The sequence below is a fragment of the Ranitomeya variabilis genome, chromosome 4 (genome assembly GCF_051348905.1).
Source record: "Ranitomeya variabilis isolate aRanVar5 chromosome 4, aRanVar5.hap1, whole genome shotgun sequence".
Taxonomy (NCBI): Eukaryota; Metazoa; Chordata; class Amphibia; order Anura; family Dendrobatidae; genus Ranitomeya; species Ranitomeya variabilis.
In genome coordinates, this window is record NC_135235.1 from 124,086,606 (window position 1) to 124,103,862 (window position 17,257).

The window sequence follows — 17,257 nt, forward strand, 5'->3', positions numbered from 1 at the left end:
TTTGATTTTGACATGCCGGTCTTAAATGGTTATACTCATCATAATAAAGGCTTACAATTGCCAAGAGGTTGTTAAAAAAAAAAACAAAACAACTTTGAAGTTTTACTTTTGAGTAAAAATCCTCTCCATTCTCAAGAATAGACCTCCAATGTAATCCGTGGCTAGTATCTTTGGCTTGGAGTGCAGTGCTTACAAGCGCTTTGCTATAGACAGAATAACGTGCTAATGTAGGAGTTGTTTTTCTAAACTAAAACCTCATAATTAAGGTCACATTGCTGTGTTGGCACTTTGCGATAAATAAGCGGGTTTGGATTGAAGTTTGAGCACTTTTGGTCTCTAAAAGGTTCGCCATCACTAGTCCAGTATATCACAATCATGTGATCAGTCACAAAATGGGCATAGGATGCTGGCAGCAAAGTGGTGTGCGCATATATGCAGCAGAGCTGTGTGCCTGGTAATTGTGCATGCAGCTGTGTGTGCCGTAGAGTTGTGTATATGTATTGTGCACACAGCAGTGTCATCTTTTGAGGTCTAAATCTGGAATGTGTCTGATAGCAAGGTTTGTCTTACATCCAAAAAATATTAAAGTCTACCTGCTGAAGAGCCACTTGACAAAGGCTGGTGCGAAGATTCTGTGCCAGCCATAACTTTGGTGATGTGACGTGGGGGCCTTGGCGATCTCTTCTGCTTTTTCCACTTTGAGGAATCACTAGCCCCGCCAGCTCTCATTTTCAGCTGTGAAGATGACACCACATAAATGTTAACATTGCTGTTCTACAACAAGCTTTGAATTAACCACTGTATGGCTTTGCAGACATGCTTTACTGCTGCCTTTCCACTGTAAGTAAATGCTAACAAAGGAGTCAAATCAAAATGGAAAACTGAAAATCCTAGTAAAGAAAAAGTGGTTTGGCAACCCAAAAAGAGAGCATCAATTAAAAGGGTTGTCCAGAAGTCGAAAACCACGGCTGCTTCCTCTCAACGATATGACTCCACCTGTCCTAGGGTTGTATTGTACAGCAGCTTAAGAGAGCAGAGACACTGATTCAGCTACAATGCACTTTATCTAATCCTACAAAACCACTTTTAAAAGAGGAGGAGAATGAAAATTCCAAGTATAAAGAAATCACAACTGTAAAATATTTTTTGGGGGGGTCCTATAACAGATGCCATGTATCAGACACAGACAAATGTCAGACTAAAATAACTTTTTAACACCTTGACAAATAATATAAACTGCAAAGAACTGGAAAACAAGATCTTAAACTGGGGGATGATTGTAAATAGCGCACTGTATACAGAAACATCATGTATATATTTTATCATTTCAAAACCTTCCTATAGAACAGAGGAGACAGAAGTCAGTGATACCAGGGTCTGCATGCCCAAATTACACTGCAGAGCTGGAGCAACAGATGGGGAGACCCAGCTAGCAAGTATATCCTTTCATCAAGACATAGCGAACAGATAGAGTGGGTGCCATTCATTCTGTGCTACGAGGGACACATATCCAGTGGCTTTGTATACAGTAGTAAAAAAAATAAAAAACCATATATGGCAGCAAACAGGGGCCTTATTAAAGCACTGACATCTTACAAATGTCTCATTAACCCATCTGGTGGGAGATGACATTCTCATGACGGCAGATGCAGCTGTCAGAGACCCCAAGTTCACTCCTCTATAGCTTCTATGCAGGATGAGTAATTTTGGGTGATCTGCTGGCTGGACGATCCTTAGCTGTAACAGGTAAGAGGCCCTGAAGGGCAGCCATGCTTGAGATACTCCTCATAGCAGTGTTTCTCAACTCAAGCCCTAAAGGCCCCCAAACAGGTCATGATTTGAGGGTATGCTATAGAGCGAACCTGTGGCAATTTTGGATGCCTTGTTAATTACCATTACCTAAGCAATATTAAGTAAATCCGGAAAAAAATGACCTGTTGGGAGGGCATTAAGGACTGAGGTCTAAAATACACAACACAGGGGCCACATACAGCTCCTTACACATACAGCGTCTAGTAACCGCGAAACGCGCGTCGGGGCTCTTCCACCTGGTCCTTGGCCACCCCCTATACCATTGGTAAGCTCTGCCATCCGATGTTACTTTATACTGTGCTACTAGTTGTTGCATGCCTTTGCTGGACAGTTTTCACCTGAGCGCACCTTTTGGTCTATAGCCTCTTACATCTGATTACTTGTTATATCTAGAGGGTGGCTTTGGTTTATCTGCAGTGTCTTGTAACTTTCATGTATTTTTTACTTTTTGATATTTAATAAAGTTTATATTGGATAATATAATGTTGCTCCTATTTCTCCAGTTGTTTCTATCTCCTGACACCTGCAGCCCACATGGATCTGGAGCTTATGAGACATCCTTGGGACAGCCAACAGCAGGAGCAGCTCACCAGCACCCTGGGCTGGCGTCACCACCAATCACTTCCGGGCAAGTGCCCTGGACAAACAGGGGGCCCAATTGCCATAGGGGACAATAGCACTCTATGGGGCCTTTGAGTCGGGGGACCCGGCCTCTCCTCTCAAATACTCACCTCTCCCGCTCCCAGCAGCTCCAGTGTCTTCCGCGTCTTCAGACTCTTTTGCGTCTCAGTGCCGAGGGCGTGATGATGTCACTACAGCACGCCATCTATACTGAGCACTGCAGAGAGGCAGAAGACACTGAGACCACCGGACCTGCAGGGAACAAGGAGAGGGGAATATTTGTTGTTTTTTTTTTCATGTATGGAGCATTATATGGGGGTTATTATATACTGTATAGAGCAATATATGGGGCCCTTTATATACTGTATGGAGCAATATATGGGGCCCATTATATACTGTATGGAGCAATATATGGAGCCCATTATATACTGTATGGAGCAATATATGGGGCCCATTATATACTGTATGGAGCAATATATGGAGCCCATTATATACTGTATGGAGCAATATATGGAGCCCTTTATATACTGTATGGAGCAATATATGGAGCCCATTATATACTGTATGGAGCAATATACGGAGCCCATTATATACTGTATGGAGCAATATACGGGGCCCTTTATATACTGTATGGAGCAATATATGGAGCCCATTATATACTGTATGGAGCAATATATGGAGCCCATGATATACTGTATGGAGCAATATATGGAGCCCTTTATATACTGTATGGAGCAATATATTGGGCCCATTATACTGTATAGAGCAATATATGGGGTCCATAACACTGTATGGAGGACTATACCGGTCTAAAATGATAAGTCTGTAGTCACTCTCTGTACTGTGCGCTGCAAGAATTTGTCGATTTCTGAGCAACTGTAGAATTTATAATATATATCATTCATGTAATACAAGAAGTGAAATCTTTGGAATTGTACTATACTTACTTCTTATCTGTGCATCATGAATAATGGTATGTGGTAAAGGGGCCCACTGAGACTCTTTCGCCTGGGGCCCACGAAAACCTGGGGCCGGCCCTGCCAGCACCTACTAATGATATCTGTGTCAAGAATACAAGTGTCTTTCTCAGGCTGCTGGATCACTGGTTGGTGACAGGTGAATATGAAAGGGATTTATTTATTTTTTTTAATATCATATATAGCATATAGTATGTAGCATAGCAGAACAGCTACCATCATGTGTCAGCTGTATTTGATAGTGGACACCCTGCTGCAACTGTAAGAATCAGTATTAGCACTGATTGAGCCCGATTAACCCCTTAGATATCATGAATGGTGACATGATATCTAGATGGTTATTTAAAAAAGGGGGCTCACTCCTTAGGGTATGTTCCCACGGTCAGTAAACGCTGCGGGTTGGACGCTGCGTACATCCGCAGCGTCCAACCTGCAGTGGACAGATGTTACAGCATAGTGGATGGGATTTCAAGAAATGCCATGCCCACTATGCGTGCACTGGCGGCTTACCTGCGGAGATGGACATGCGTGACCTCTTTCCAGACCGAAGCATGCATATCTATCTTGCGGAGACGCGAGTCTCCGCAAGATAAATCTCATCCGTACAATGTATTGGGCGCAGTGAATCCGCACGGTTCACTGAACACATGCGGAATCACCGGCGTTCAATAGCCAACAGCGCTTTGGGCTCAGCGGACATTTGCTGCATCCAAAGCGCTGCCTAGTACTGAACGTCTGCACGTACCCTTAAGCATATTGATGGGGTGATGGTAGTTGCCATGGCAATTAATTGCCTTTTGCAATAAACAGGGTCTTAAAAGGTGAAGTGTAAGACTGACAGATCTAATACACTGCAGTACAGAAGTAATGCACAATATTAGCTCAGTGATCAGACAAGTAAATGCTGTACTCCCACCATGAGTTTTTGGGGACTCTGATGCTGCATATTCTCATTGCGTCAAAACACACCTTCTTACAGTCCCAGCAAAGTGACCCACTGTGTTTCTTTTAGCAGGGTAAACTGACCTGCGGTACGTGTTTGAAATCTGCAATATGCAAATGCATGTAGAAAAGCCGCGGAGACACCATCACGTGTTTCTCAACGCAAGCAATGAATAGCCAGGTCTTTCACCGGGAAGGATCAACCATGGGAAGGGCAGCATCCAATAAAGGAAAACCACCTATGCCAAAACATGGTATCCATCCACAGACAGCTGTTTCGGGATATTTGCCCCTCATCAGTGTGGAGTAGGAAACTGGCTATTAGGAGCAGTGCCTAGTGAAAAGACTATAAACATAAGGATGAATGACCTCGTGGAGATCAAAACATCCAACACCGGAGAGACACCATCACGTTTTTCTCAAAGCAGTGATCCAGAACACTGCCCCCATCCCTAAAGAGAAATATGCAAATGCATGTAGAAAAGCCGCGGAGACACCATCACGTGTTTCTCAACGCAAGCAATGAATAGCCAGGCCTTTCACCGGGAAGGAACAACCACGGGAAGGGCAGCATCCAAGAAAGGAAAACCACCTATGCCAAAACATGGTATCCATCCACAGAGGTCATTCATCCTTATGTTTATAGTCTTTTCACTAGGCACTGCTCCTAACAGCCAGTTTCCTACTCCACACTGATGAGGGGCAAATACCCCGAAACAGCTGTCTGTGGATGGATGGATACCATATTTTGGCATAGGTGGTTTTCCTTTCTTGGATGCTGCCCTTCCCGTGGTTGTTCCTTCCCGGTGAAAGACCTGGCTATTCATTGCTTGCGTTGAGAAACACGTGATGGTGTCTCCGCGGCTTTTCTACATGCATTTGCATATTTCCCTTTAGGGATGGGGCAGTGTTCTGGATCACTGCGTTGAGAAACACGTGATGGGGTCTCCGCGGTGTTGGATGTTTTGATCTCCCCGAGGTCATTCATCCTTATGTTTATAATGAAACCTGCAATATGTAATTTTCTCTTGCGGGCGTGCTGAGCTTTATGTGTACATTTTCTCCATAGACTACCATTAGAGGTCGACAATCCACAGATAAAAACTCATGTGTTTTATCTGCTGAAACGCACTAAAAATGCATGTAATCTGCACATGACTGCATTTGTAAAGTTTTTCAAAGTCAAATAGCATAAAGTATTAAAAACAAAGTACGGTAGCTCCATTTAAAAGGAAAGAAAAAATGCAACCGTTCCCCGCAGAGGAAAAATGTGTAAAAAACATGTAAAAAAAGAACGCAGTCATAAAAGCAAGTACTAATAGGTGCAGAAATTATGTAAAAAATATGCAACATCAAAAACTCACCAAATATTCACGGTGGCAATGTAGGATGGGGGTGGCAAAAAAAATACTAAAAAAGGAAAAAAACAATTTTCCTCTAAACACACTTATGTCCAAAGTAAATAAAATGAATAAACAGTTATTATCCGTGTCTGCAATGATCCAACCTGTAAAACTGTGCCATAACATGAAAAACGTAGCCGTTTCATAATACAAAACACACAAAATATAATAAAAAGTGGTGAAAAGTTGTATAAAAAAAAATGTGGTCTGTTGCCTTCAATTTTTAGTTAAATGTTTTTTTTTTATATAATGCTGCATAAATTGGTACACAGTACCATGATCTTTTTGGGTTCTCCGGTTGCAGCTATTTAGTTTGGTTACATAATGTAATGTAATGACATGAATGAGCCATGGAGGCTTGGCCATCTCTAAATGTTTAAACAGGATTCTTTGGCTAGTGTTAGCAGGTTTTGCTAGTTTAGTACTATTTACTAGTACGGGCTTCTTTTGGATAGAAATTTTAATTTCTAAGTCTGAGATACACCTCTTGTCTTGTCATTGGTTCAAGCTGCTCTCATCCTTCTCCATGCAGTTCTACCTCTTCTGTTTGGCTGTCAAATATAAACAGCAGTCTGTCACATGCTCACTAAAAAGCCAGTGGATGGCGAGAGGCTTTCTATCTGGTACAGATTACTAAACCACCAATAAGAAAAAGGTAAACATAAAGACATGAAAAAACGTCTGCAGGGAAAATTACCCATTATCAAGGATGTGCCTGTAGAGTCGCTTTAACCTCCTCTTTCGGCCTATCACAGCATACTAACTCTCCAACGCATGAAGATGGAAACTCCCTTGACTTGGTCTTCTCCTGGCTTTGCTCAGTGGACGAGTTCACAAACTCCCCTCTCCCGCTCTCTGACCACAACCTTCTTTCATTCTCTATCAAGAACTGCCATTCCGCTCAGGTCACCCCCACTTTCCACACTTATAGAAACATACAGGCCATTAACACCCAGAAACTTATGAAGAACTTGCAGTCCTCATTGGCCCTAATCATCTCCATCTCATGTCCTCATTCTGCACTGAAGCATTACAATGAAACCCTGCAAAGTGCCCTGGATGAAGCTGCACCTCCTATACATAGAACAACTCGGCACAGACGGCGACAACCGTGGCACACACTGCAAACACGTTTCCTGCAGCGGTGCTCCAGGTGCGCCGAACGTCTGTGGAGAAAATCTAATCTACCCGGAGATTTCATCCATTATAAGTTCATGCTAAAAACATACAACTCTGCCCTTCACCTCTCCAAACAAACCTATTTCAACACCCTCATCACCTCACTGTCAAATAACCCTAAACGTCTCTTTGACACCTTCCAGTCCCTACTCAACCCAAGAGTGCAGGCCCCAACCACGGATCTCCGCGCTGACGATCTGGCCAATTACTTCAAAGAAAAAAATTGACCACATTCGACAGGAATTCATCTCCCAATCTCTTCATACCATGCACTGTCCTCCCTCCCCCACTGCATCTAGTTCACTCTCTGACTTTGAGCCAGTTACAGAAGAAGTAGTAGTCGGGCTCCTTGCATCTTCTCGCCCGACCACTTGCACCAGTGACCCCATTCTGTCACATCTCCTCAAGTCCCTTTACCCGGCTGTCACCTCTCACCAAAAACAAAAATATTCAACCTTTCTCTCACTTCCGGTATTTTTCCCTCCTCATTTAAGCATGCCATCATACATCCATTACTTTAAAAAACCATCCCTCGACCAAAACTGTGCCGCTAATTATAGACCTGTCTCTAATCTTCCCTTCATCTCTAAACTCCTCGAACGCCTGGTCCACTCCCGTCTTACCCGCTATCTCTCAGATAACTCTCTTCTCGACCCTCTTCAATCCGGTTTCCGCTCTTTACACTGTACTGAAACTGCCCTCACTAAAGTCTCTAATGACCTACTAACAGCTAAATCTAATGGTCATTACTCCATGCTAATTCTCTTGGATCTCTCCGCAGCATTCGATACTGTGGATCATCAGCTCCTCCTCAATATGCTAAGCTCCATCGGCCTCGAGGACACCGTTCTCTCCTGGTTCTCCTCCTATCTCTCTGACCGATCCTTCACTGAATGTTTTGCTGGTTCCTCCTCCTCTCACCTTCCCCTTACTGTTGGGGTTCCTCAAGGATCAGTCCTAGGCCCCCTCCTCTTCTCTTTGTATACTGCCCCTATTGGACAAACAATAAGATTTGGTTTCCAGTACCATCTCTATGCTGACGACACCCAATTATACACCTCTTCTCCTGTTATCACGCCGACCTTTTTAGAAAACACCAGTGATTGTCTTACCGCTGTCTCTAACATCATGTCCTCCCTCTATCTGAAACTGAACCTGTCAAAAACTGAACTCCTCGTGTTCTCTCCCTCTGCTAACCTACCTTTGCCTGACATTGCCATCTCCGTGTGCGGTTAAACCATTACTCCAAAGCAACATGCCCGCTGCCTTGGGGTCATCCTTGATTCCGAGCTTTCATTCACCCCCCACATCCGATCACTGGCTCGCTCTTCCTATCTGCATCTCAAAAACATTTCTAGAATTCGCCCTTTTCTTACTTTCGACTCTGCAAAAACTCTTACTGTCTCACTTATTCATTCTCGTCTGGACTATTGTAACTCTCTACTAATCGGCCTCCCTCTTACCAAACTCTCCCCGCTCCAATCTGTCATGAATGCTGCAGCCAGGATCATATTCCTCACCAACCGTTACACCGATGCCTCTACCTTGTGCCAGTCATTACACTGGCTACCCATCCACTCCAGAATCCAGTACAAAACTACTACCCTCATCCACAAAGCTCTCCATGTCTCTGCACCACCCTACATTTCCTCTCTGGTCTCAGTCTACCACCCTACCCGTGCCCTCCGCTCCGCTAATGACCTCAGGTTAGCATCCTCAATAATCAGAACCTCCCACTCCCGTCTCCAAGACTTTACACGTGCTGCGCTGACTCTTTGGAATGCACTACCTAGGTTAATACGATTAATCCCCAATCCCCACAGTTTTAAGCGTGCCCTAAAAACTCATTTGTTCAGATTGGCCTACAGCCTCAATGCATTAACCTAACGATCCCTGTGTGGCCTATCATGAAAAAAACAAAAAAAACAATCAGGTTCCTTGTATCATGTTCTGATACACTTTATGCAGTTAATAGCCTCTGTGTCTGTACTGTTAAATACTTAGGGTACTGTCACACAGTGGCACTTTTGTCGCTACGACGGTACGATCCGTGACGTTCCAGCGATATCCATACGATATCGCTGTGTCTGACACGCAGCAGCGATCAGGGACCCTGCTGAGAATCGTACGTCGTAGCAGATCGTTTGCAACTTTCTTTCGTCGCTGGATCTCCCGCTGTCATCGTTGGATCGGTGTGTGTGACACCGATCCAACGATGCGTTCGCTTGTAACGAGGGTAAACATCGGGTTACTAAGCGCAGGGCCGCGCTTAGTAACCCGATGTTTACCCTGGTTACCATCGTAAAAGTTAAAAAAAACCAAACAGTACATACTCACATTCCGGTGTCCGTCAGGTCCCTAGCCGTCTGCTTCCCGCTCTGACTGACTGCCGGCCGGAATGTAAGAGCAGAGCACAGCGGTGACGTCACCGCTGTGATCTGCTTTCATTTTACGGCGGCACTCAGTCAGAGCGGGAAGCAGACTGCAAGGGACCTGACGACACCGGAATGTGAGTATGTACTGTTTGTTTTTTTTTTACTTTTACGATGGTAACCAGGGTAAACATCGGGTTACTAAGTGCGGCCCTGCGCTTAGTAACCCGATGTTTACCCTGGTTACCCGGGGCCTTCGGCATCGTTGGTCGCTGGAGTGCTGTCTGTGTGACAGCTCCCCAGCGACCACACAACGACTTTCCAACGATCACGGCCAGGTCGTATCGCTGGTCGTGATCGTTGGAAAGTTGCAGAGTGTGACAGTACCCTTAGGCAGTTAACTGGTTCATGCAACTTTACATGAACACCCGAGCCTTACACTATGGCTGGTCCAAATAACTAAAGCAATTGTTACCATCCACCTCTCGTGTCTCCCCTTTTCCTCATAGTTTGTAAGCTTGCGAGCAGGGCCCTCATTCCTATTGGTATCTATTTTGAACTGTAATTTCTGTTATGCTGTAATGTCTATTGTCTGTACAAGTCCCCTCTATAATTTGTAAAGCGCTGCGGAATATGTTGGCGCTATATAAATAAAATTATTATTATTATTATTATTATTATTAAATATACATACATATACATATATACATACATACATACATATATATATATATATATATATATATATATATATATATATTTATTTTTTTTACTTGAGACAGGTTGTAGCTTTGAATAAGACAACTCCTTTTTCCTTATAGTGTACTAGAAATTAAGAAAAAACAATCCAAGTGCTGTGAATGAAGAAATAAAAAAAAAAGGAAGTTTGCCATTATTTTATGGGTTTTGTATTTATGGCATTTAATACGCAGCAAAAATGATCTAACAATATGATTATTTTTCTTCTAGTTGTGAAAAACAATTTCTGAAATTTGTAACAATGTATTTTATTTGTGGGTTTATTTTTTGCTACTTCTAATTCATTCTTCCGTTGATAGAGCTGTGCAAGGAACAGGAAGCCAAACTGAAAAATGAACAATTCTGGCATTTCAATTTTTTTCCTTTCTACAAAGTTTACCATTACCATTTTATATTTTGATCGAACCGACTTTACCGGAAGCAGCAATATTGATTATAGTCCAACTATGGACCATGATGCATGGACTGGCCATAGACCTCCTGACCTAAACCTGACAGCCTCATATACAGCGGGTGAAATAAGTAAAGAACACGTCACCAATATTCAAAGTAAATCTATTTTTACAGGTGCTATTGACGTGAAATTCTTAACAGATGTCGGCAACAACCCATTGAATCCACAGAAAAATAAATGAAACCATAGATGTCCATAAATTGATAGATGCTACTGCACAGGTGCCGCCATCTTGGTGGAGACATTTTTTTTCCTCTAGCAAAATGATGTCATTTTGAGACAGAATTTTTTTTCTTCCAGAATAAATGTATATCACTAAATAAGATAGTTTAATGATTTTGTGCTGAGTAACCACTCAGCACAATCCTGCTGACCGGTTCCCTTTAATACACACAATGTTTTAAGGCCAAAAGGCACAGCTTATCGTCCCAAAACCACTATACCAACAGTTTGGAGCTGGGAACATCATGGTGTGGGGCTGTTTTTCAGCACACAGTACTGGCAAACTTTATATAATTGAAAAAAAGGATTAATGGACAAATGTACAGATATTTGTGATTAAAATCTGCTGGCATCTAGCAAGATGACGAGGGTCGACATTTCAGCAAGACAATAATCCCATTCACACAGCCAAGGAAACTCTCAATTGATTTCAGAGAAAAAATAAAGCTGCCAGAATGGCCCTGCCAATCACCGGACCCGAATCCAAGGAGCCCATGGGATCTTCATGGATTTGAAAGTGTTTATGCGGAAGAATGGGGCAAAATAACACCTGAGCAACGCATGTGACTAGTTTCTCCATACAGGAGGCATCATGAAGCAGTCATCACCAACTAAGGCATTTGCATGAAGTATAAATACATTTCAGTAAGTGTGTTCAATACTTTATCCCTGTGTCATGTCTCATTACACAGGTCTGCGACTAAAAAGCTGTTTGATTATTTTCATCTAATTTCCATGTATTTTGGTGTGCTGAAAACAAAAAAAAATATTGAAAGAAATCCTGGACATCAGGATTTGCCACAAAATGCAAAATCCTCTTCAAATTTAGTATATTTTTCTCAATTTTTGGTATTTTTTTTTATCTTAGGGTTTTGAAAGTCGAAATTACTATTAATTAATTCACATCAATGCATTGAAGATATACAATGCCAAAAAAATATAGATTTCAAAGAAAAGAACTTTCAGAGTGAGCTAATGAAACCAGCATCAACATGTTGCAAGCTGAACGAGCAGGCTCTGACATGCCCGGGCTTGATTCAATTGTTTTAGCTTGGTTCTCGCCTGTTCACACTTTTTCATCTCAGTTCATGTTAGCTCGTCATATTCAATATTCTGTGTTTCCCAAAATTAGCACTATGGCTCAGCGGATCAAGCTGATCAAGAGTTTATCAATACCGTGATGCATCCTCAAAAAGAAGGGTGGTTTGCATTTAAAGAGGTTGTAGAGACATTTTTAGGCAATAACAAAGACCCTGACTACAAAAAAAATTGTAGGACGAATGCTGAAAGCATTTCAAGCTTTAGGTTGCCTGATGAGTTTGAAAGCGCATTTCCTCCATTCTCACCTTGACAACTTTCCTGAAATTTTGGGAGCTGTGAGTGAAGAGCAAGGTGAACGATTCCACCAGGACATTAAAGAGATGGAAAGAAGATACCAGGGAAGATGGAGCATTACAATGATGGCAGACTACTGTTGGACGCTTCAGAGAGACATTCCAGATGCTACTCACAAGCGTAAATACCATGAGAAGCCTCACAGGGAAGAAGAATCAATTTTAGTGTGTGTTAGGCTACGTTCACATTTGCGGTGTGCGCCGCAGCGTCGGGCGCCGCAGCGTCGCCGCATGCGTCATGCGCCCCTATATTTAACATGGGGGCGCATGGACATGCGGTGCACTTGCGTTTTGCGCCGCATGCGTCACTGCGGCGCCCGCGTCCGGGCGCAGAGGACGCAGCAAGTTGCATTTTTGCTGCGTCCAAAATCAATAGAAAAAAGGACGCATGCGGCGCAAAACGCAGCGTTGTGCATGCGTTTTGCCGCGTTTTTGTTTGCGTTGTGCGTTGCGGCGCCGACGCTGCGGCGCACAACGCAAATGTGAACGTAGCCTTAGTGAGCTCATTGCAGTTAAAAAATGATTTTTATGAAACATTTGTAATAAATTAATTTTATGAGTCTATTTTCATTTATTTTGAGGTATTGTCTTATTTAACATAGTTACTTAAATTGTCAGAAAACGTGATGTCCTATGACAAAACGGAGGTCATTTTCGGATTCAGCGCACTTAAAAACAGATTACGTTGAATAACTAAAACAGCTCTTGAAAAAACTTTTTCGCAGACCTGTGTTATTACACAATCTATGGACACTACCAACACCTAGCAACATCTGGTGAGCATTTCATGGCAATAGCACATTTAGAAATATATTTACTTTGAAAACTGGTGACGTGTTTAATACTTATTTCACTCATTTCACTCATTGTATGCGTATGATGCTGTCAAATTCAGGTCAGCAGACCAAAAGATGAAGAAATCGCCAAAACAAGGGTCAGGGTGAGCGCCACTCATTTAAGGGAGCTCCTGTCTTCTCTCGTCAGGTACATACTCTACCGTCTCTGCTCAGTATGGTAATAATACCTATAGGACCATTGATACAAAGACACATATTTAAAGGTATATTTCCAACTCCAAGATCTTGTGCCAGTATGTTGCAGGTGTAATAATAATATTAGCAAATACCTCCAATAAAAAATGTAGCCCAGTTCACCTGATAAATAAAAATAAAGAAGCAGAAAAAAGGTCAGCTCACCCCTTAGACGTTCAGGAACAAGAGCACAGATAGTCTGTGTTCCAGTTATTTCGTTACATAAAATCCATTTATTGACACAAATTCTTTAAAAACAGCATAGTAGCAAACAGCATAAGTATCACCAGCCCTCCCAGGGATCAATAAGCAGACGCGTTTCGAGCTTTGCGGCTCTTATTCATTGCTTAACACAGTTTCCTGTTGGACCTATATGCCATGTCCTGCCATAATCAGGTGTTTAGAAACAACCAATTAAATAGAACAATATTATTTTTCACCTGTTTGCAGAATGGCACCAGTCCCAATCACAGGAATAACAAAAAACAATTAATGTTATATCCCAGTAACACCAAGTGAAAAAATTAGAAAAACAGTTCTCCTGATAACCTATATCACTTACCTCATGCGCAGGCCACTAGCAACTAACTATGTTAGTGGTCGTAATCAAGGATACCCAAGCTCCTACAATACCTGCAGATGAGGTAGGCGACATAGGTTATCAGGAGAACTATACTACATTTCTAATTGGAAGTATTTGCTAATATTATTACTATTACACCTAGTACATATTGATAGGATCTTGGAAACAGGAATACCCCTTTAAGGATTTCCAATGATGGTAGGTATATATGGTTAATGACATCTGACAAGACTTTGCCTTTAATCCATATATAGTTTGTATAATCAATGTAAAGGGAAAAGAACGGCACTCCTGTAAAGTTTCTAGGTGCATGTATAGAGTCCCAACCTGTTACGGTACATATAAACAGTCCAAGAATCCGACACTTAATCTCATGAATTTATTTACAGCGTGAAGAAAGTGTACAAAACGTTCCGTCATTAGACCTTCATCAGTTTTACACTAAATGGTTCAAATAGATTCAGAGAGATTTAAATATATAGCATATGTGTATCTGGCTTTTTTGTTTCAAGCAACAGCTTGCTTTAAGGATATGGTGAGGGTATGGTAGCCTGCCGCCTGGTGACTCCTGTCGCTGCAATGACCAGCAACATTTTCCTCAGTAAATAAATTCACCAGATTGAGTGCAGGATTCTTGGACTGTCACTTTGTATTATCACTATACCATCCTAGTCTATCATGACTGTTGCTCACTAAAACATGCAAACATGAAAATTGAACTGCATTACTGCATTAGAAAGATGAAAAAATGAGAGAGCGTTTAGCGCATAAATTGGAAAGCCTTAATGTGGCTACCAGGTACACATGAATTGGCAAATTTATGCGCAAAACGCTCTAATTTTTTCATATTTCTAATGCAGTAATGCAGTTCAATTTTCATGTTTGCATGTTTTGGCGCCGCAGTGTGCTGCCTTATTTAGTTAACTGTATACGAGTTGGTGACTCTAGGTTCAGCACCTGTTCACACTTAGTCTATGTTTGGATGTGACGGTCAATTTTTTGAAATTTGTATACACCAGGACATGTGACAGGCCTATAGGCCTCCAGTGACACACTGACAGGAGACAAGGGCTCCTGCAGAGCATCACTGAAGAGGCTACTTTAGTTCATTGTCTCGCTTTATGGCAATGCTGTGTGGGAATTTTCCCACGCAGCTGTGCCGCAAGTGACAGTATGAACTTACCTGTACTCACAGCGGCGGAGGGATACAGTGTGGAAGGATACCTTCCGTCATTGTATCCCGGAGCCCCTAGAGAGCGGTCGCATCAGCTGATGTTACAGCTCTCCACGGGAGATCGTTGTGGGACAATCGTATTAATTGGATTACGGCGGACACGGGGAGTATATTGTTGGTTTATTATGTTAACTTTTTTCATGTGAGCGAGGGCTTTGGGGATTAGGTGTAGATGGCGAGTATGAACTATATATGTACTGTGTGTGTGTTTTTTTTGTTTTTTTTTACATTTAACACATTAACCGGATGATGGCACTACTACTGTCCCATCATTGGCTAATGTGTCAATCACTGTCACTGTAGCAGGCAAAGCCGGATGGGACTTGTAGTCGCATCGGACAATGCCTGCACACACACAGCCCCGGCAGACCCACGGACAACCCACAGACCCCCGCACACAGCCCCGCAGACCCACCCACACAGACCCCGCCCGGACACGCAGACCCTGCACACGGTGCTGGAGATCACGGTATGCGTTCAGTGCTTACGCCCACCGCGATCTCTACTGCAATCTCCTGGGCCACAACCCTCATCCCCGGATGCATAACTCTGTGGGGTCCAGACTACGCAAGCACGTCGCGCTTGCGCAGTCTATAAAGGCTTCGGACACAGTGACGTGCCAAGCATTATATTATAGATTTTTTGTTTTGTTTCAGTTTTCGCTCCATCCCATGATCATGGTCCATACTCTGACCTACTAGGACATCTGAACTCGGCCTAAGGCCGGCCTCACACTGGGCGTAAGACAATACGCCACGTATTATACGTCCGTACTACGGCCGTAATACGGAGAAATGTTCCCAAAATATTGATCCGTAGTCAGGGTGTGTCAGCGTATTTTGCGCATGGCATCCTCCGTATGTAATCCGTATGGCATCCGTACTGCGATATTTTCGCGCAGGCTTGCAAAACCGACATCTAATGGATTTATGTGCTCAAATGTTCTGGAAAATATATATACAGTATATATATATATATATATATATATATATATATATATATATATATATATATATATATATATATATATATATATATATATATATATATATATATATATATATATATATATATATATATATATGTCATTGAGACACATATATATATATTCTGTATTTAGATTTCATTCAGCGCGATATGTGTTAAAAGCCGGTAATTCAATTACCGGCTTCTCATTTCTCCTGCACAAACCCGACAGGATATGAGACATGGTTTTCATACAGTAAACCATCTCATATCCCCTTTTTTTTTTGCATATTCCACACTACTAATGTTAGTAGTGTGTATGTGCAAAATTTCAGCGCTGTAGCTGCTGAAATAAAGGGTTAAATTGCGGAAAAAATTGGCGTGGGCTCCCGCGCAATTTTCTCCGCCAGAATGGTAAAGCCAGTGACTGAGGGCAGATATTAATAGCCAGGAGAGGGTCCATGGTTATTGGCCCCCCCGTGGCTACAAACATCTGCCCCCAGCCACCCCAGAAAAGGCACATCTGGAAGATGCGCCTATTCTGGCACTTGGCCACTCTCTTCCCACTCCCTGTAGCGGTGGGATATGGGGTAATGAAGGGTTAATGCCACCTTGCTATTGGAAGGTGACATTAAGCCAGATTAATAATGGAGAGGCGTCAATTATGACACCTATCCATTATTAATCCAATTGTTTGAAAGGGTTAAAAAAACACACACACATGATTTAAAAGTATTTTAATGAAATAAACACAGCGGTTGTTGTAATAATTTATTGTTCTCTCAATCCATCAGGAACACCCTCGCTTGGAAAAATAATAAACGCACAAGATACATACCTTCTGGTGAACCGTCTCGTCCCACGAAGTAATCCATCTGAAGGGGTTAACTAATATTACAGGCAGGAGCCCTGCTAAATGCAGCGGTGCTCCGTGCCTGTAATCCCCGGCGAATGAATGAAATGTAGGTCATTGACCTACATTTCCTTCAGTCGCGGTGAGGCGCCCTCTGCTGGATGTTCTCATGAACTGCAGCCTGTGAACTTTTTCCCACGCTCCAGGTCATATGAGGACATCCAGCAGGGGGCGCATCACCGCGACTGAAGGAAATGTAGGTCAATGACCTACATTTCATTCATTCGCCGGGGATTACAGGCACGGAGCACCGCTGCATTTAGCAGGGCTCCTGCCTGTAATATTAGTTAACCCCTTCAGATGGATTACTTCGTGGGACGAGACGGTTCACCAGAAGGTATGTATCTTGTGCGTTTATTATTTTTCCAAGCGAGGGTGTTCCTGATGGATTGAGA

General features: G+C 42.6%; 1 protein-coding gene across 7 annotated transcripts in view; it reads right to left on the minus strand.

Moving 5' to 3' along the window:
• The window catches only part of GBF1 (golgi brefeldin A resistant guanine nucleotide exchange factor 1), a 319,690-nt gene that overhangs the window by 149,570 nt on the left and 152,863 nt on the right, over positions 1–17,257 (minus strand). For all 7 annotated transcript variants that reach the window (XM_077259202.1, XM_077259204.1, XM_077259201.1 and 4 more), the window contains one exon: positions 594–735. In XM_077259202.1, the coding sequence (XP_077115317.1) occupies positions 594–735 (142 nt within the window). The remainder of the gene's footprint in view (positions 1–593; positions 736–17,257) is intronic.